General features: G+C 49.2%; 1 protein-coding gene across 2 annotated transcripts in view; it reads left to right on the forward strand.

Moving 5' to 3' along the window:
* The window catches only part of GALNT2 (polypeptide N-acetylgalactosaminyltransferase 2), a 198,959-nt gene that overhangs the window by 134,244 nt on the left and 43,797 nt on the right, over positions 1 to 20,918 (forward strand). For both annotated transcript variants that reach the window (XM_036875703.2, XM_036875702.2), the window contains exon 3: positions 2,734 to 2,887. In XM_036875703.2, coding sequence (XP_036731598.2) covers positions 2,734 to 2,887 — 154 coding nt within the window. The remainder of the gene's footprint in view (positions 1 to 2,733; positions 2,888 to 20,918) is intronic.

The following is a 20,918-nucleotide window of genomic DNA, read 5'->3' on the forward strand; positions in this document are numbered from 1 at the left end:
GCAGGATCAGTAAGTATCTCTAGGGCTGCCTTCACGTGAAAAACACGTTTCCAGAAAAATGTCTTGGAGACATTTCATTTAAGGTGGAGGAAAATGCTGACACTCTGCCTGGCTTCCCTAACCAGACCTTTACGGGGGGCACAGTGCCGCCACCCCAGCTGGGGGGGCTCCTGGGTTTGGGGACCCCTTTCCCGTTGGAGAGGAAGACCCCTGTGACCCTGAGGTCGTTTCCATGGCAACCAGCTGTGATGAGATGGGGATTTGGGCCGTGCAGGACCATCCCAACGAGCGGTGGATGAGTTTTCTGATAGAAAATTTACTGCCTGGCCTTGAACAATCGCATCGAACTGAATCTGTTTCCTTGTCTCTGCAACTGAGAGGAACACGACATTGTTTGACTGCCTGCGGAGGGACCAGTGCTGGGAGGGCAGGTGCGTAGGCGGATACGCTGGTACCATGCTGTCCATCTCGGCCAGACGACGCGGCGCTTGGCACGCTGCAGAGGGGCTGTTGCCCCCACACTCCAGCCTGTTCTGGCAGCTGCGGGCAGCCCCGCCTTCACCTCCGGACCAGCGCTCACATACTCTTCTTGGTCACCCTGGCGTCCTGGCTGGTGTCCTGAGCAGGTGGCTCCCTGCCGCCCCAGGGCCTTGCTCTTCCTCTCCCCATGCAGTTCCCGTGCTCTTCCAGAGGCCACACGGCGTGTGCATCCTGCATGTCTGCTCAGGGAGGCCCCATCAGACGCCCTAGGGAAAAGAGCAGCCCTAGAGCTGCCTGCCCTGAAATGCCTGGTAACTTCACAGTGCTTACGACCACTTGGAAGTTCCTAAACTTCGGGGGGCAGGTCACTGTGAAGGCTCCCCCTTTTCCTTTGTTTTCTGTTTTTTGGGTTTTTTTGAGTTTGCTGTATCTGCTAAACTGTCACCTAATAGGCCATTAAGTCCTCCTAAAAAACCTTTTTTCGTTTTATTTTACTTATTCATTCTTAGGAAACTTAATTTCAAGGAATGCATAACTTGCCCAAATCTTTTAGGCAGCAAAGTGGTAAACGGGGGTTTGGGGCCAGGGAGGGCCCGGGTCCCGGTTTCCCCTTGTCCTGAGCCAACTGTCCGACTGCTGTTTTCCTATTGGCGAGCAGCCATGCCCCGCCCTGATGGCCCTCGCCCAGAAGGGTCCTTTCCTCCAGTCCCCACTGTGCCCTGCTTCCAGCGCCCCCCTGCCCGCAGCCTCCTGGAAATGGCCTGGTCTGCACTGCTTGGAGAACCTTGCACTGGGCCTTCTAGAGCATTCCGAACAGTCTGGCCGGCTGAGTCAGGGCTGATGTGCGTGTCACCCAGCCCCTGCCCCCCGCCCCACCCCCACCCCCACCCCGCCACGTCCCCTCTCGAGGTGAGACAGGAACCATAGATGTAGTCAGAGTAGGGTGAGGGCCTCCGGAGGGGGCAGGGCGGGATATTTGCAGTCAGAGCAATGTAACTACATGCAAGGAAACCCCCCTGCTAAAACTCTGTTAAACATTGAGCTCTAGAATCATTCTTCAGTGAGATCAGTTAATGTTCCCCAGATAAAGAAGAGTAGCACATGTTTTATTATGCTAATCATTTGTAACCATGTGTAAGATTCACTTTAGCGTACTAAAAGGCCCGGGCCTATGTGCTGTCTTTCCTCCTTCAGATCTGACGAGGTGATTCTGCAAACTGAGCAACTGACTTAGCATGCAGACCCAGCTATAGAGGACATGGTAAAAGGCAGGAAGAATTACATCTTGAAGATAAGATTGCATTTTAACACCCAGGAAGTTCAAGAGGCAAGATTCTTTAGCAAGTAGACAATACCTCAGCCCACCTTGGGGGCTGGGCAGGCAGCCTTTTGATATGCACCCAGACCAAGGCGCGGGTGTCCCAGAGAGAAATCAAGGCAGGAAATTCCTTACAGTTAAGTTAATTTTTAATATTCAGGGACCACTTAACAAGTCCCCACCCCTAAGTTTTTTCATGTTCTCGAAAAATCCTCAACTGCCTATAAACCCCCTAGACAACGCACCACTACGGACTCTCTTGTCCCCTCCTGGCATGAGCCGGAAGCTCTGTCCTTTCACTTTATCTCTGAATAAAAGCCTGTACCTTGCTCTCCTACCTTGACTGTTTATGAAGCTCATTCTTTGGCTCCACAAACGAACCCGGGCATCAGAGGGGCACGTGAGTGCGCACCGGGACTGGCTTCGCTTGCCTCATGGGTCAGACGCGGTCACAGCTGCAAGGAGTATGCCTGAGGAGGCCCCACTGAGGGAGGCTTGGGCACCCAGTTCTTCAGGGGTGGTATTTTTCCTGGAAACACTTGTTTTGTGTTACATGATGTTTCATTTGCACATTACCTTTTTCTGGTGTTATCGTAGCTGCTGGAAAGGTGGACGAGCAGCTAATAACCGCCTTTTACACAAAGTGTACCCGGCATCACACTCAAGCATACTGTGATTGGGAGAGAATTCCAGCCACGGGACAGGCACTTGAGGGCCCAGGTCTCCCACGTGCATGTTGCAAGCTGTAAGCACTCGGTTTTCCGGTCTGCAGACATGGTGACGCTCGCTTGGGAGCGGCAGCTGATTTGTCAGTTACAGTCGCTGTAGGGGCGGCCCCAGGTTCCAACTCCTGAAGCCGCTACACCCCTGGCCCATGCACCGAGCACTGCGGCCTCGTGCGCCCTGTCCCACACCCTCTGCTCTGCTCCTTCCAGGGAAAGTGCGATGGCGGGACTTCCACCAGGAGGCCTACGTCGGGGGAACCGTGGTCCGCTCCGGGCAAGACCCCTATGCCCGCAACAAGTTCAACCAGGTGGAAAGTGATAAGCTGCAGATGGACAGAGCAGTGCCGGACACCAGACACGACCAGTAAGTACGGAGCTGTGCGCTCGCCCCGAGCAGAGCCTCCACGTGACGCTGCGGCGGTGGTCATGCCGGGGAGCTGGGCATGTGCGGTGTCCTCACCGGGCGGTGCACTGCGACAAATCCCTAGGCTGCTGGCAGCGGACTAGGCTCCCAGGAAGTGAGAGGCCGTCGGGGTCGGGTCCCAGCTTCGGGGGCGCACCTGGAGGTGTCTGGAGGAAGGGGGGCGGCAAGGGGGATGCATCACTGGCCTCGCGGCTACTGATCAGTTTTTAAACTCCATCCACAAAAAAGCACAATTTTCCATTACTTGCAACCTCATTGAAAGGAAGGAAATCCAAACTCTTCTTTTTTAGGACAGCTTAAGTTGGGAATGTTCTAGAGATGAGAGAGGAGAAAGGGACTGCTTGCAGGGGAGGTGTTAAATTGAGGAAAATGTGGTGACAGCAGGGATGGGTGACATGTGGGGAGATGCGCTGAGGGGAAATGCTCCTGCTCATGTCCTTCGGCTGCCCTTCAGGGACCTGGGACCGCCGAGGATGGAGGGCGCCACGGGTTTGCCACACTCAGCTCAGCAGGCCTGCAGACACCCTGAAGTGCCCTTTGTTGCACCTGCTGCCGCCACACCTGTCAGCCTTGCTCATAAGAATCTTTGATAGGGAGGCTGTTGGCGCTGGAATCCTTTGAGGGTTGTTTCATTTTATTAAAAAGCAGGGAGGGCTGCTGTTCCCCTGGGTGCTTGGGCGGCATCCCTGTTCACCCAGTTACTTTTAGGGTCGTTCATCCATCTTGTAACAGCATGGGTCACACATCCACCGCCACTCAGACGCTGTGCTCGGGTGCTGGGGTCCCAGGAAAGTCTCGTCCTGCTCCGGCTGGAGCAGGGTGACAGGCACCCCAAAGTGCAGACCCTACATGCAGCACGCTGGGCCCAGACATCCTGCTCCAGCTCAGCCCTTCTGGCCCCACGAGCTCAGGAGAGGCCCAGGGAGGGAGAGCTGTGAGCCAGAGACCTCCTGGAGGAGACACAGTGATGAGGCTGTGACGGGCAGCCCTGGGCTTCCGGAGAGCCGGCCTGGGGCCTCCCCTCTCCGGGTGAGCGCTCCAGAGATTGGGTGGAGGGCAAGCTGGAGAGAGAGAAGACCGACGAACCTAACTGTGAACCCGTTAAAGTCTGACTTTGCTTTATGAGGTGATTGCATGTATTGAAAGAGGAATGTTCTCTTCCCTCCTGCTTCCAGGGGCCCTCACTGGCCATGCGACACTGGTCAGCTAAGCCGGCAGGTGCTCACGCCCATTTCTGGATAGCTGCTGGGCTCTAGGCGGCTCTGCTCACCCTGACAGTGTGGACTTAGTGGTGTTTCAGACCAGGAAAGTGTGTGTGTGTGTGTGTGTGTGTGTGAGTGTGTGTGTGTGTGTGTGTGTGTGTGTGTGTGTGTGTGTGTGTGTGTGTGTGTGTGTGTGTGTGTCTCTAGTGGTGTTAATATGAAACATACGATCAACACAGAGACATGTACCATGCATAGTTTTAAGAATCTTACCACCTTTCTAAATCCAGTCTAGGAGATTGTCTTCTCTTAATGTTTCCTATAATCTGTTAATTTTTCTTAAAGGTGACTTTCCTCAGCCTTTATGCTTTAGACTACCCATTAAATACTCTTTCTGAAGCTCACATAGGGGTTGCTGATCCAGGGACCACCAGGGAACCCATGCAGGGGGGATCCTGACCTCTGTGCATGACCACACAGTCTGTGCCTGTCTGCACACCTAGGAACAGGGCCCCAGGTGCATGCGTCCCCATCCCTCCACTCCTAGGCTAAGCAGACCCTCTGCACCTGGCCTGGAGCAAGCACTGCTGGGGGGCCCACCCCACATGACCCTCACAGCTCATGGTGCTGGTGCAGAGGTCACCCTCACTGCACAGAGGCCACCACTAGCTCACTAACTGGCCCAGGCATTCGGAGCAGCTGACTGACTTGAGGCCAGGAGGGTCAGTGTGGCTTTTAAGAGGGCTTGGCCTATTCTCAGGAGAATGGTTAAAGTTCTAGCAGAACCTAGCCCAAAGCTATTACTGAGTGGCTTGGATAGGCCGCCTAGAATGACATCTTCATGAGATGGTGGGAGTCTCACTTCACTGTTTGGTTTAAGAGCTGGTTTTCCCACTGGCTTTTCCTTTACAGACTTTTCCTTACAGTGGAGAGAAAACTGTCCTTTCCAATGGCCCATCACTGTGTGGGCCGGCGTTCCACCTCCATTACAAGTCCCTTAAAAGTCCCCAAAACTATATATAAATGTTTTTTTCCCATGTTTTGAATTATGAGTTTGCCCAAACAGATGTTTGAATACTCAGCATAGTGGGAAGTGTTTCAGGCGGGTTTAATTTCGGCTGCAGCTACTGTGCCATGTTCATTTGCATCTGTTAAAGGAGCAGCTGGCATGCCTTCCACATTCGTCGCATTTTGGCTAAATTAAAGTCTAACCCAAAGTCATTTGGATTCTGGAACTGAACCAATGTACTCTCCTGAAAATGGAATCTTCAGAATAACCATTCTTACTGAGTGTCAAGTTAAGATCAGGTTACTCTTTGAATTCTCCCCACAGATCTAGTAGACAGCTATTGAAGTATTTGCCCTTCCTGTATAAATTGCATATTTCTGCATCTCTGCAGCATCTCTGCCTCGGCCTGTGGAAATGCTTGCTCAGGAGAATTCCTTCTAAACTTGCAGTATATCTGGAAGCAACGTAGGTGGAGGTTCATTAAGAACAAGGTCTCTGGGGATCACATAGACCTGGGTTGCAATCCCGGCTTCCCAGTTCTTAGTTCTGTGGCCTTTATCACTTACAAGATGATGAAGTATTATTACATCTTGTTGCTGTAAGTTTGGAACAAAGTGTGCGCAGGGGCTGGTTCTGCCTCCCCCAAGATTTTGTCCATGAGCCGTCCCAGCGAGCCGCCCTTTGACCACCTTCTTCGGGAGCGCAGCCCACATTCCCCACCCCCTTCCTTGATTTTTCCCCGAGTTCTCACCACCACCGATGCATCATGTGTTTTACTTATTTTTATGTTCATTTGTCTTTACTCCTTAGACTGGTGAGTTATTTTATCTGGAGTTGTTATTCAGACAACTCGCGGCACTCTGTCAGCTCAACAAAATATTTGTTGAATGAGTGGATTGTCTAGCACAGTGCCTGGCCTATGGTGAGGCCCAGTAAAACACTGGTTATGTTAAAGAGTCGTAAAAGAATAAAGGAAAGGAGAGTGAAAGGAGGATTTTTAGGCAGTAGAGATCATATGAACCTCACACTGGACCACAAGCCCCGGGTCTGTCCAGGTCTTCCCAGAACTGGAGAGCTGTGTCACTGCAGTGCACCCGTTTCTTTCTGTCCTTCGGGGTGGATACAAGGAGTCGGGCGCAGGGCCTTGCAAGAAAAAATGAAAACAAATAAAACAATGACACTCTTTGGGCTATGCCTTATTTACCTTTTTAAGTGTATAGAAAACACCTGGCCAAGAAAAAGTATTTGCATGGAAGCAGGATGCATAGAAAAGCCTGCTGTGAGTGAAATACTGCACATGACATGCAGGAAATACTAGACTCTCTTAGGAATTAGAAAGATGGTAGCCCCATCCTGCTCTTGAAAGTACAGTTTCTTAACCACAGCAAAAATGCTTGCCTGCCTCGTTTAATGTCATCTGAAATCCCAAGTAATTATCAAGACTAAAAGCAAATTCAACCAATGGGAATTTTGAAGGTGATTTTTCAGACTGCCTGTTTCTTCTCCCTCTCGCCTTTGGGAAGCCGTTTTATTGTCCTGGTAAAAGACAGTGAAAGCGGCGTTGGCAGATACGGATGCGTTCTGCAGGCTGGATGAAGAGCCTAGCTCAGAGCAGGCTCCGAGGGTCATGGCCAGACCAGGGAGGAGGTGGCGTTCCCTTGAGTGGGGCGGGGGAGGCTGTGAGTGGAGCAGGTTTAGGGGACACATCTGGAGTTCAAACTTGGGCTGTTGAGATGCATAAGCATCGAACGTAGTGTTCAGAGGAAAGGTCTTAGTGGGAATGCAAATTTGCGAATGTTTGGTATACAGATGGTATGCAAAACCATGGAAAGGACGTCACCCCCACCGCAGTGAACACAGAAACGAGGAGAGGCCCAGGGATGCTCTGGATGCCTCCAGCACCGAGATCGCCAGTTACGGATTTAAAGCCAACGCTGGCACAGGGGCATAGTCCTGCATCAGCTTGTACAGCCTCCCGTGGGTGCTGAGGCCCCGCAGAAACAGACTCTTGCCGGCCTGTTTACAGCAGGGGCATGCATGTTAAGGAGGCGGTTGCCTTCCTGCTAAGGCCTCTCCAGAGTCCTAGTCAGAGGGGTTTTGTGTTGGCTTTTGTTTGTTTTTGTTTTTCTTTTTGCCTGGAAGCGCATCTGATGGGAAAGTGAGGTACAGAAACTGAGTGGAACTGTCTGCTGGGGAAAGCTTGAGATGGTTTACTTTAACATTGCTTATGTAAGTCCAATCAAGTAAACCTTTAGAGGGAAAAATATTACCTTTTCTTCTCTCTCCTGTCAGCCAAACACCATTCCTTTTCATTTATTTAAGTCCCTTAAAAATGAGAACCACTCACTAAAGGACAGATTTCCTTCAGGTTTCAAAAGTTAAATTATTAGAAAATTTACCTCCCCATTTCCACCCTGTCCTTTTATCACTAAATTAGAAATGAAGGGTTTTGAAACATTTTTGTGTCTAAAGCTGAAGTATTGCTCCTGAGAACAAGGGTCTCTCCGGGATTTATCTGCAAGGCTTTTCTTCAAGAATATTGTCTCTACTCAATCTATAAATTCTGGTTGTAAGGTTTCATTTTGTTTCATTTAGAATGATCACTAAAGGACTCTGTTTTGACCAGTTCTTTAAATGCCTGGCTTTAATGCAGTGCACACAGAGATCAGAGCTCTTCAGGGGGCTGTTACTTACTTATATCTTGTATTTTTTAGACAATTTCCACAAGAGGGCAGGCATTTATGTGATGGGCCATGCTGTCTACCCTTGCTGGGATATCAGCATTGATGTCAGTTGTTTTAAAAGAGTGGCCAGTCAGGATGAAGGGCTGTTACTCTGGAAGGGTAAACAGCGATGAAGCCAAGAAAGTTTTCAGCATAAACTCAGCAGCTTGGAGTGAAGCTTTGGGGAAGGCAATTATTATGGGACTTGGAGTTTTATTTATAGGAGACCAAAAAGTCTGGGGAAACAAGCCGAGCTCTAAAGAGGGTTCTCCACCCCTCGTGAGCAAGTGAGTGAGAGGGGGTCTCATGTCGGGAGCCCTGGGCGATTTGTGACAAAAGTTACAAAATTTTTCTTAGAAAAGTGATGTTTCATAAACATGGTCAGGCAGCCTTCCATTGTAACAGCTGCTCCGTGACAGAGCTGCCAGAGCACCTGCCCCCTTCACTGCCCTGGCTCCAGCTTTCTGTGTCCTATCAGGCAGGTGCTGACGGGGGCAGGTGCCCCCACCGGGGCATCAGACACAGACAGGCGCTCTTCTAAACGGGGCCCCACATGCTTCCTTTAGGGTCAGGTGGCCTTGCTGGTGTGCGTGGCCATTGGGGCAGAGGAGGTGTAGTTGTGGCATAGCTGCAAATCTATTCCGTGGTGACAGTTACCACACATTTTGTCAGTGTTGTGGCCTCTGCTCAGCAGCTCACATGCATTAATTTTATTTAATCTGCACAGTGCTCCTGCAGTGTAGGGAGGGAGGCTGCTCTCCTGACCGCCTCGAATTCCACTTCCCCGAGCCCCCCTGCAGAGGGCACAGGAGCCCCTCCCAGGACCCAGACCTGCCGCAGCGCAGCGTGGCCCCAGTCTGCTGGGCACAGACAGCCTGCCCCCCTTGCGTTGTCAGTGGGAGCATGTTGAGGGGTCGGCCTGCCCTTGGGATACCCCGAGGCCCCTCCCTCCTAAGGCACCACCTTGTGTCTGGAGCCCCGGGGAGGCTTAGGCTGCTAGGCTCCTCGGCCATGAAGTTGGGTCGCGTGTCTGTGAGGCGGAGAGGGGATTGGGGCGCTAGGCACCCCGACTCCCTGCGCAGACCTCCGGCCACCGCCCTGCAGGAGCAGCCCCGGGCTCAGCCCGCAGGCCCCAGCCATCGCCAGGAGGCCGAAGTGCGCCTGAATAGCAGGGAGAGGAGGCGACCTGCAGGCAGATCCCAGGATGAGTCGCGTTCCCAGCGGACCGCGGGCAGCGGAGCCCGGGGAGACTGAGCACGAGGCCCTTGTCTTGTCTTTCCCAGGTCCGGGCTCCCCAGGGAGGTGCGGGGGGAGGGCGCCTCCGCCCCCTCGGGGTGCGGTTCGCACGGCTGGGGGGCGAGGCTTGTGCCCCGGTGCAGTGGGCACGGCCCCGCAGACTTGTAACGCGGGTGCCCCGCCCACTCGGCCCAGGAGCCCAGGCGTGACTCCTGCGCAGTCAGACCAAAGCCGGGCCCTTCCTCAGCAGCTTGTTCTCTTGTTTCTTGTTCGTTCTGTTTGCTTTTAGTGTTTTCATAAAACCAACTCCAGGTTTCCAGCAACAGACTGCTCTTCTTTTCCCCTCCTTTGTCCCCCTTTTTGACCATTTCGGGACTTGTCTGCTTCTGAAGCAAGGCTCTGGGAGTGGGAGGGAACGGAAGGCTTTGACGGCAGGGACTCCGGTGTGTCTGGGTCGGTGTCTCTGAAGGGTCTGGAGCAGGTCTCCTCTTAACGACGACTGTCAGTCAGCAAACACTTCCCACGCCTGATCCCTGAGCTGTCCGCACCTGCGGCTCAGATTCCCTGGCTGTGACTCTGGGTTACGGTTTGGGCAGAGATGGGACGGTTCCAAATGGGTCACGTAATTCTGCTGCTTTATTCTCTGCCCCGCTCTCCACCAGCGTCCCGGAAATACAGTGGTGAGTGCGAATGGCACCTTTATCCTCAAGGGGCTTGCGGTGCGTGATGGAGGCACACAGCCCGACAGAATGACCTGATCTGGGCAGGGTAGCTGACCGCCTCGAGGTCTGCCCCGCTGACCTGTGGGCTCTGTATCTGAGAGCCGGCCGTGACTCCCTGTTCTCCTCGGTGGACTCACCCTTTGTCACAACGAATGCCCTCTATCACTGGTGTCACTTTCTGTCACTCAGTGTCGGTCTTGTGGCACCGTCTTTCTCTGGGTCTGCATTTCTGAAGTGTACGTTCTTTTCCCACACTTTCACTTCCAACCTTTTTGAGTCCTTGGATATAAAGGGTATTGTCTGTGAGTAGCAGGTGGATGGGTTTTAGATCTGTGTTCAATCTGATAATCTTGTCCTTTGATTGGAATATTTAGTCTTTTAATATTTAATGCAAGCCTTGGTGTATTTGGGTCTAACACCCAAAATCTGGGCACCTCACCGCCTGTGTGCTATTTTGTCCCGCCTGGTTTGTGTTCCTTTTTGTACCCTGTCACGCTGCTTTGGATTAAGTGTTCTCCCTCGACTAGCTCGTTGCATTCTTGACTTGCTAGACTCTGATACAGACGAACACCTGTTACTTCCTGGCAGAGGCGCATACGCCTGTGACGCTTACCCTCTGCTTACCATCCTCGCCCCTGTGCTCCTAGTGTCATTCTCTTTTGTGCAGAAGTCCACGGGGCACCTTTTATTTTATGCAGTAAATATCCTTCAGATTTTCCATTTTTCTTCCTGGGGCCATTTTCCATCTGTCTGAGACTTCCTATTCATGTTTCTCTTGGTGCCAGTTTTCTGGCAATGAGTTCTATCCCTTTGTTTGTCTGAAAACACCTTTCACCCACTTTTACTTTTGAAAAGTATCCTCGCTGGTTGACAGCCGCCCTCTGCGTGTTTACGCTGTTGCTCACCTGCCTCTGCCGCCCCTTGTTTCTGGTGACATAGCGGCGGTCAGTCTGCCTCTAGAGTCATTTTAACTTTTACTCTGGCTACCGTAAAGGTACTTTTCTTTGGTTTTCTGCAATTTTACTAAAATATGGCTGATGTCGTCTTTGTATCGGGCCCAGGTGGGGTTTGTAGAATGTCCTGGTCTGTTGTTCTGCTTCTTTCCTTGCACCCCGTTTTCTCCCTGCTGTCCACCTGGGCTCTAGTTACATCTTTGTCAGACATTTTCAGTGTCCTCTGTCCCTCTTTGGCTCTTTCCCGTATTTTCTATTCCTTTCTATTGCCTGTGCTTCAGTCTGGCTGTAATGCTACTAGCCTCCCTGCCATGTCACCGATGCTTTCCTCTGCTCTATCTATTCTGCTTTTAAATCCATCTACTGGGTTCTTGATTTTAGTTATCGTACTGTGCTGTGTCTGAACAAATAGACATTTAAAGACTCTAGCTGATGTTTTCATCCTCCAAAGCGGACTGAGTTCTGCTCTAGGTTAAAGCCGGACAGCTCACCTCCATCACGTCCGGAACTGAGCTGGTATGAAGCTGAGTTTTGGTATTTGGTAGACAGCTGCCAAGTTTCAGTTCTCTTTTGCTGCCAAGAAGCAGCCTTTTGGGATTCTACCTGGAAGTCTGGGGTGTTTGTTAGAGCCCCTCTCCCTCAGCAAGACCCAAACCCCAGTTCCGGCCTCCACAGCCCTGTGACACCCACAGAAGCATCACCCGTGAAGCCATCCCTTCCAGTCGATGTTTCCAGCCTCTCAGCAAATGCGGGCTCACTTTCGGGGCCTTCTCTTCTTGCAGGGAATGTGGCCCTCCAGCTCCCCGCTCCCCTGTTAACTCTTCAGTGCCTTCCGCTAGATTTTTGGGTGGGTTTCACCCAAGATTCCCAGTCACTTGCAGTGGTTAGATCGGTCTACAACAGGAGCTGTACTGTCAACTATCACTGAATACATGTATGCTGCAGAAAGAAGGAAAAGTCCTGAGTATTTACTTGGAATCCAAATGCAGTATGAATCTGCCAGTTCATAAATTTTTCCCTGAGCTGCAGTGTCTGCCCCAAATGACGGTAAATAGAAATAGCAGTGGACTTGAATTGTTAAATGGCTCTATCACTCACTCCCAGACTCGGGTTGAAATAGTCTCTCAAATCTCTGGGTTTCTTATCTGCAAAATAATACGTGTCTGCCGCCCATCATTATGTCACCAGGCTCAGGTACCTGTGAATGGACTTCATAAACTGCAGACAGCTACACGTATACAGGATATTTTTATGTTGCTGGTACTGCATAGGACCAGTATGTGTGAAATCAGCTCTGAGTAACAAACGAGCTGTTACCCCATGAAGCTCTGCTCTCAGCGTGTGTGAGGTTGAAGGCAGGCACGCAGCCGTCCAGGTGTGAATGCCCCCCCATATGTGGAGAGCACGTAGGTTTTCTTGCTGCAGTATGACACCGGAGAGTTCAAAAACAGCTAAAGAAATAACTTCAAAATAGTCATCCCACTTGTTCAGAAAGACACAGCAAGAAAAATGGGGTCATCAGGGTTTTCTATGGTGAATGAGATGAATCTCTGGGTCTAAGCAAACGGTCCTAGTCCAGCCATCCATTTAAACGCATAGCTTCACTGTCACTATGAAACTATGTATGGAAAAAAAAAAATCTAATTAAAAAACAGGCAAAGGACCTGAGTAGACATTTTTCCAATGAAGACATGCAGGTGGCCAGCAGGCACATGAACAGGAGCCCCATGTCACAAATCACTCTGTAAATGCACGTAAGAACTGCACTGAGATCTCACCTCACGCCTCTGAAGGTGGCTGCTTTCAGCAAGACAGGGGATGACATTGCTGGCGAAGATGCAGAGAAAAGGGCAGCCTCATGCGGTATTATGGGGCGCACATTGGTGCAGCCACTGTGGAAACAGTATGGAGGTTCCACAGAATATTAAAGACAGAACTACCATGTGATCCAGCAATTCCACTTCTGGGTATTTACCCAAAGGAAAACACTATCTCAAAAAGGTATCTTGTGCCCCCATGCTCATGGATGGACCTCTCGGGCGTTATGCCAAGTACAGTAGGTCAGACAGAGAAGGGCAAATCTGTGTGATCTCACTTGTTTGTGGAACCTAAAAACAAACTGGTAGGAAAGAGCTCAGACTTGTGGTAGGGGGTGAGGGGTGGAGGGGTTGGAGGAGGGGGTCAAAGGCTATGAACTTCCAGGTGTAAGATAAATGGGTCCTGGGGGTGCCATGCACGGCAGGGTGACTGCAGCCAGCACCGCCGTGTGGCTTAGAGGACCGCTGCTAAGAGAGGAGCTCCTAAGAGCGCTCACTGCAAGGACAAACACATTTCTTTCTTTTTTTGGACATGAGATCATTGGTGGATGTTAACTAAACACTGTGGTAATCATTTCATAGTGTGTGTTAGTCAAGTCGTCCTGCTGCACACCATCCTGTATCTCAGTTATATCCTGGGAAAATAGGAAAAAAAATACAAACAGGTGGTTAGGGAAGGTCTCTTCTGACCAGAAGGCATTTGGGCAAAACCCGAGGCAGGGGACAAAGGTCTTGGGGAAGGGTCTTCCGTCACGTGAAGCAGCAGGGAAGCCCCCAAAGAGAGATGGTGCCAGAGTGGCCTGGAGTTCGCTGGGAGCCGCTACAGGCTGAGGGCAGAGGCTCACCGTCCTCACTGGCTGGTAGCGGATCGGGCTTTGAGGCTGCTGTGTTAAGGCCAGGCTCATCGGGTGGCACTGGGGTGGTGGGGGGACAGGTGCGAGCCTAGGGGCAGGGAGACCTGTGGGATAATCCTGGTCATGGCTCGGAACAAGGGTAGCAACAGAGTGGGTGGCGAGTGGGTGGATTCCAGGTGCGCCTTGAAGGTAGGGACGTGAGGGATACCGGAGGATGGGATGTGGCGCGTGGGTGCTGAGGCAGGTCCTCGCCAGCAGCCCTGGTGGGGGGAGAGGCCAGTTTCCCCTGCCCACCTGCTCTGCCCCCTGCCGGCCTCCCCAGGGGTAAGTTAAGGGGGACAGTGTGGTTTCACGGGGCTGCGGTGGGGCATGCGGGTGGTGGCACTCTGCTCTCTGAGGACAGATCTCTGAGGACACACGGCAGGACGTCAGCTGTGTCGGGGCGCATTCTGGGAGGGGAGAGGGGACGTCCGATCCAATTGCAGGTGCCAGGGGGGCAGACGGAGATCTGAAAATCTTCAATTCAGGGGTCAAGCCTGCACACGAGTTTTACGTGTGGGATTTTAATGTTAGTTATTTAATGGGATTTTCATGTTATTTTACATAATACTTACGGTATTTAAACCCATTTTGTTATCCATCCTTCAAGGTGTATATGAACATGGAGATATTTCTATCTCCTGAATTGGCTTCAGGGAAAATAGGTCCTCTCTGGAGTGTGTGCACCTCATGGTGATTGTGACGCTCCCACACTGTGCCCTTGAGACCAACACCTTTTTGCCGTTGGTGATTCTTTTTAAAAGGCCCAGGTACTTCTTGTTCCTGATGTTCATTATGTAAGTGCTACATGTGGACACTGGCAAACCCTGCGTGGAGTTCTGGGCAGAGCCAAGCCGTGGCCTGGCCGCCCGGGGTGTGTGGTCTGCCGGTGGCCTCTGGCCTGGAGCCCCTTTCTGTCCCGGCACCCTCCCCAACGAGCCCCTGCCTCCCATCACCTCTCGGTCAGCACCTGCTCAGCCCCCGGTGACCCTCACCCGGCCATGTCTGGGCAGAGCTGTGAGGAGTGAGTGAGTCACACGTGTCAGTCGGCCTTCTAGGTGCACAGTGTCCTTTCCCCCCAAGCCAATCTCAGCAGGGGCATCCCTCACGGCTCAGCTCTCCCAACTCCTGAAGGGCGTCCTCTGACTGGCACGAGCCACGGGGACCCCCGCCCGCACTCGCCCCCCATAGCCGTCTGCACTTGTGCAGTAGGGGCCCCCTCATTTCGTGGCTGCACACCTTTCCCCAGGTACCTGGGGAGCCGCCTGGGGTTGGGGGAGCAGACTGATGATGCAGCTACCGGCCCCGCCCTTCAGCTCCTGGGGAACCCAGGTATCTTTTAGTCTAGGTAGATTCACCAGCTGTGAAATAATCCCCTTAATCCTGGGGCAATAACTTGTAATCAAACACACTAATATTTTTGCAGCAAAACTTAACGAGCATTCACAGGAAGGGAGGTAAATAAAGATAATAGCTATCAGATCAGGTTTTACTGTCAAAGGGATTCAGGTAGGATCAGGTTTTTGCTACCAAATATGATAACAAATTTCTTCTTTGTGGGGGATAGGGGATTCCAACTGGGATTACAGATTAGGAAGTATGGACCCCTGCTAAGTGAATAAAGGAAAGTAGCAAAGTGAATATTTCCGCTACCACATGATGAGCTGCCGGCCCTGGAGGGCTGGAGCTCAGACAGAGGCAGTCCAGCCAGGTGTGTTAGCTCTCAGGTGTGTCAGGTGGTAGGGAGAGGTCATGCCAGGGAGTGGGAACCTCTGAGTGGCCTTCACCAACTGGTCTCGTGGAAGGCCTGTGGTTCAGGGGTCACTTGAAGACTGGTGAGCACGCTGGTGTTCTTCTAACTCACTGACCACCTACCACTTGCCCAGGGAGCAGGACCGGCTCTCACTTGGCAACTGCTTTGGTGAAAGGACTCAATCAGCACGGTGACCTGCAGAACCCTGTCACCAAAGCGGTGTCCCCTGGAGGCGAGCTGACAGCGGTGTGACCCTCCGAAGACCCCTTGGTCACAGCCTCCTGTTGGGGAGCGAGCCCCTGGGATTGTCCATTCTGGGTGCACGTGGTGCCCGTGTCAAGGAGCTCAGGGTATGGTCCTGAGGATGGGGCGCCGGTGGTGGTGGCGGCGGTGGTGCGGCATGCCCCGTCCTGCTGCGGGCAGAGAGTAGTGAGATCTCCGGAATCTGTCCCTGTTCATCTGAAGGGCAGTGGTCCACACACAACCTGGTCACCAGCGTGGGAAGGCTTGTATCAGGCCCTCTCCAGACACACCCAATTTCTTAAAATGTTTCTTTTTCTTTTCACAATAGCTTCTAAAAAGTAGATCTGTGTTTGTTGTATTTTTGTCTTTAAAAGGTACCAAAAAGTTCAAAGGTATTTAACCTTACTTAAAAATCCCAGTAAGAAGGGGTAAGCCTTAGCATTCTGGAGGCTGTCCTTGCCGATCTGTCTCTTCTGTCTTCTGTTAGATGCCTGTAATTTTACATAAACAATGTGATACTGTACTCTTTGGCAATCTTTTTTTTTCACTCAGTAATACATAGGAAATATTTTAAGTATGCCTTTCATTTTTAAAGGCTTTATGCATTCCATTTTCTGTTTACTTAGCTAGTTCTCTGGTGATGGATGTGGACATTGTTTCTTTATCTTTTTAAATGTGAACCAGAGTTAGGGTGAGTATTTTTGAGTAGCCTCTTTCCCCACTCATTTCAAGAGTTCTGTCTTAAGTATCAGTGTATTATTCAGTTCTGAGAACCTACCGGAATTTATTCACTGTATTGCTGAGTGTGGCTACTCCTTTATTTTGGACTTTGAATTAAAATTCAAAGTTAAAATTATCTGTGGTCCACTTCTCCCTGCCTCCCTTCCCTCCCTTCTTCTTCCCCTCATTTGGCTCTGGTTTCCTGTTTTTGCTAACTTTGTAAAATGAGTTTTAGAACAAATGTCTAAAAAATTATGCTTAAGGAAAACTTATTTACAAAGGAATTGTCTCATGAAATTCACCTGTAAAAGTCATCTAAACCTACAGCTGGTTTTGTTTTAATCAAACTAAGCCTTTGATGACTTTTAAAATTCTTCTGTGGAAGGTTTTTTGTGCTTTACATGAAGTTATTAATAGTCTATATCTTTCCGGAAGATTAAATTTCACTCGCTTTTCAAATTTATTGGCATAGTGTTGTATGCATATGCACTTAAATTTCTTTTTCCTTGTTTAGAAACACCAGTGGTTTATCTCTGGCCTTTTTTTTTTTTTTTCCAACTACTTTCATCCTCAAAAACCAAGTGCTGGAATTATATATGAATTCCATTGTTTTTCTGTTTTCTAAGTATTCCTGTCAGCCCATGCTTTGGTTTTTCTCTGTGCCTTCTCTGCCCCCCGGCCCCCATCAGAATTGTGCTTTATGTCTGTTGAATGTGTTTCTGAATACAGCGTTGACGGAGTCTCACATGTTATAAAATGTGGTGTTAAAATTTCTGGTACGTTTACCTCCTTTTTAAACAACCAAAATATTGTTATTGCTCGCTTGTCTGGAATAATACTTTTGATTTTTTTTATACCATGCTTATTTAGGAGGGCATTTCAAAATCGTAAGAAATTTTTGTTTCATTTTACCCATGCAAACTTAAGTCATTTTTTTTGTCTTTCACTTTATTGCGGTGTAGTCAGACATTACAACATGATGATTTTACTTGGAAAATATGGAGGTTTTTATTTGTGGCATGATACTGGTGACCGCAGGGGTAGCCTCTTGTGATTGCATTTTGTTGCCGGCACCGTGCTAAGCACTTTACACACATGACTCATGTAATTCCCACCACACCCCTATGAAGTAGACACTCCTACTAGTTACTGTGGTTTTACAGATGGAGAAACTGAGCAGACCAGACACTGTGTGTAAGTGGGCTGTGCTGCAGTCTACGTAGCTGCTGCCTCACACCACAGTCTACAGTCTTATCATTCTATAAATATTTGATGGGTATTTTTTTTAAGTCTAGTGGTTTCTGTAATTGTTTCAAAGTTCAGAATTTACCTGTTCAACCAACCTGATTAATTCAACCTGATGCATTCAAAACCTCTTGATCCTTATTGCTGTCCACTTGATAGAAGAGTTTGAAGCTCCTACTATAATTTTATGAGCGTATTTCTGTGTTTGCTTGATATGCTTGAATACTGTGATTTGGGAAATAGAAATTACATATTCATGGTGGATTATACCTTTATTAACATAACATTACCCTTTGGCATTGCATCTAATGTTTTTTTTTGCCAGACATTTTATTCTCCATAATGCTAATCCCCTACTTTATTTTGCTTATTCTTGATATATATTTGTCTTTTATTTTCTTAGCTTTCTGTGTGTGTGTGATTTTGATTTAGATTTGTCTTTTGTAAGCCACTTAGATGGTGCATTTTTATCTGTAGGCCCACCTCATGGCCTGAGATTCAGTGAGACACGTAGCCGTTTCATATCCGGTCCGTCACCTGACTTTCTGTGTCATTCTGTTATTTTCATACTTCTTGCTTTTCCACCATTTTCCTCTCTTACATTAAAGAGATGCTTTGTTTTACTTTGCTGGTCTTCTGTTCTGTTGGTCTTTTTCCCCAGTGATCACAAAAGCTTGTTTCCTACACCTCATTCAACTAGTTGCAATTTTTCTTATTTATAAAAATTTAAAAGCATCTATAGTTAAAGAAGTGTTTGTTTAATGCCCAGAAGAACAAACAGTGTGCATTGTAAGATGAAGAATTAATACGCTTTTATTTTCTCTCACCCACCTTCTAGTTATATTGATTTGTCTGGAATTAGATACATGATTAAAATGATGTTTTATATCATTATTGAATAAAACTATATTTTATGTAATCACCTTTTCAGAAAATTTTCATTTGTATAACCACATTTATACAAGTCTATTAGAAATAGTTTTAATGTATCCTACCATTTTATTCTGCAAGTGGGGATCTTGGTTTCAATTTATTTTTTTTTTAAGAATAGATCTTCACATGGTTTTTCAAGGCAGCTCAAATAATTGAAATACTTTTCAGAATTTGCTCACCCAAGAATTTCTATCCATTCCCTACATCTAGGAATGATAAATTCGCAATGCATATGATTCTTACGGCATGTTTGTTGTTTTTTTTCCTTTGAAACTGTATATATGTAACTTAATTGTTTTCTGTTTAGTATTGTCACTAAGAAGCTTGAAGCCATTCTGATTTGTTCATTTATTATATCAGGACACTTTAAGCGAAAATCACATCTTATCAATTTACTTAACCAACATCTGGAGGTGGCCATGTAAGGCTTCCGCTGCTGGACTGGGGGCTCGCTCAGATTTCCTCACCCCTGTCTTCAGCAGCTTGTTTCTGAGCCTAGGCCAGGGCCAAAGGCAAGGTTAAAATAGTGATTTTTCACTCCCCTGACTGGTGAGGTTCTGTCTTGACAGTCCTGAAAGACAGGTAATCTTGTCTTGAAAGTGATGGTGATGCACGGAGCTATGGCAGCCTTCTTGCAACTGTGTAAGGCAAAAAGGATGAAACTGTAAAATAAAATGGAGACGGGGTGGGGGAATCAAAAAGAGCTCCCAGTCCAGCTGAAGCACCTTAGCTGGCCACCTCCAGACTTCCTGTGAAATAACATAATAAAATGTCTTTTTTGCTTATAGTATCCTAAGGATCACATCCCCTGAATGGCCAGAGCATCCTGGGACAGATTGTGCAGCTCAGATGGCTTCATCCAGGGCTGTTACTTTCTCAACCTTCAAAAGCTCTTGACTCTTGAAAAAGCTTTCAGTTAAAATTCAGTATGTGTGGAACACCGGCAAGCTTACATTCTTACACTTGTCTGCCTTTCATTCTTGTGAGGGAATGAATCCGGTGCGACCTCTGGTTATAGTAATAGTATCATTAGGTGAAAAATCAATCTTTGTACAAGCAAAACCACAGAGCAGCCCGCCGTGTCTCTGAAGAGGGCAGAGCCCAAAAGCACCACCGTGGCAGTACCTAAGCTTTCCTCTCCCCACGTTCAAAAGTCAGCACTGCTGCTCGGTGGCCACACAGACACCATGATTTGGCCCAAGTCTTAAGGAAAGGGCTGAGAGAGAAGGATCTCGAGTAGAAAAGAAAGCCGATTGCCAGAATAATCCCCAAGAAGGACACTCTTAAGGATCAGCCACTTTGAAACAGTAGGGAGGATAAACAAACACAGATCTCTTCACAGAGCAGTGAAAATAAAAACTAAATTCTCGCGACCTTGCAGGCCAGAGCTCCCGGATCAGGGAGGAAGAGGGTGGTGCCTGGAGGCAGACGGGGTTGGTGCGGTTGCGTAGGACCGTGGGGGCCTCGTGGCCGGGTGGGGGGGGTGGGCATGGGGGAGAACGGAGCCCATGGTTTTACTGTCTGGTAGGCAGTGTGGGCGTCCACCTGGAGGGGGCAGCTTTTCCCTTGCCTCAGGAGGGATAAATGTTTGCAGTGTTCCCTCTCTGCAAGCTGAGCAGGAGGCCAGGCCCAAGTGTTCTTAGAGGGATCATGCAGCTCAGCTGGCTTCATCCCGGGCTGCAGTTATCTCGACTTTCAGTAGCTCTTGACTCTTGAAAACATTTTTAGTTAAAATTCAGTGTCAAAAACTGGAGGCAGGAAAGGGCAGATGATGCCCTTTGAATGAAAGAGCAGTTCTGCTCCGTCAGACAATGCTCCGGAAGCAGGAGGGGCGAGCCTCACATTCCGTGGTGGTGCTGGAGGTGGGCGCGCGGTGAGCTAAGAGGGGGCTGTCTGCTCTCCCTGTGTGCGTGTGTGCTCTTCTGCCTGGAGCCCCCGGCTTGCTATTAGAGGGCTAGGGAATGAGGTAAAAAAGATAGGCTCCAGTTTCTTCTGTCGCAGGAAGGGCAGATATTTTTGTTCAGAACAGGTTCCTGTTTCATATGTAGTTCAGGACGCAAGAAGCTGTTGTAGGCTAGTAATTTCACAGTGAGACGAACCTATGGCAATTAATGGGGCTTATTCAAATCTCCTGCCAGCTAGATTTTTAAGAAGCTTAATTTCAGATGGTCCTGCAGAGATTTTTAAATATCTTAGGATTTGCCTCTCCAGTTTTAAAAAACGTGTCGAATAAGCTCTCTAGCTATTAGGACTGATGAGAAATTCGTTGATTAGGTAGAATATTAAGCCATTATCACTGTTCGGAGGGTTATCGAGAGTGTGGTTTAATGAAGTGAACATTACACAACAGCTATGTAGCTTTCTACTTTTCTCCTAACTTTTTTTCCCGTTCCATTTCCAACTCCCATTTGGTCGCACAGCCTGTCCAGCCTTCCTGGCCCTCTAACAGCCATGCCGTGAGCATGGCCGCGCGGGCCTGACCGGTCGTCCTGTTTTCAGTGGGCCAGAGCAGAAAGGGGTGG

The sequence above is a fragment of the Manis pentadactyla genome, chromosome 12 (genome assembly GCF_030020395.1).
Source record: "Manis pentadactyla isolate mManPen7 chromosome 12, mManPen7.hap1, whole genome shotgun sequence".
Lineage (NCBI taxonomy): Eukaryota > Metazoa > Chordata > Mammalia > Pholidota > Manidae > Manis > Manis pentadactyla.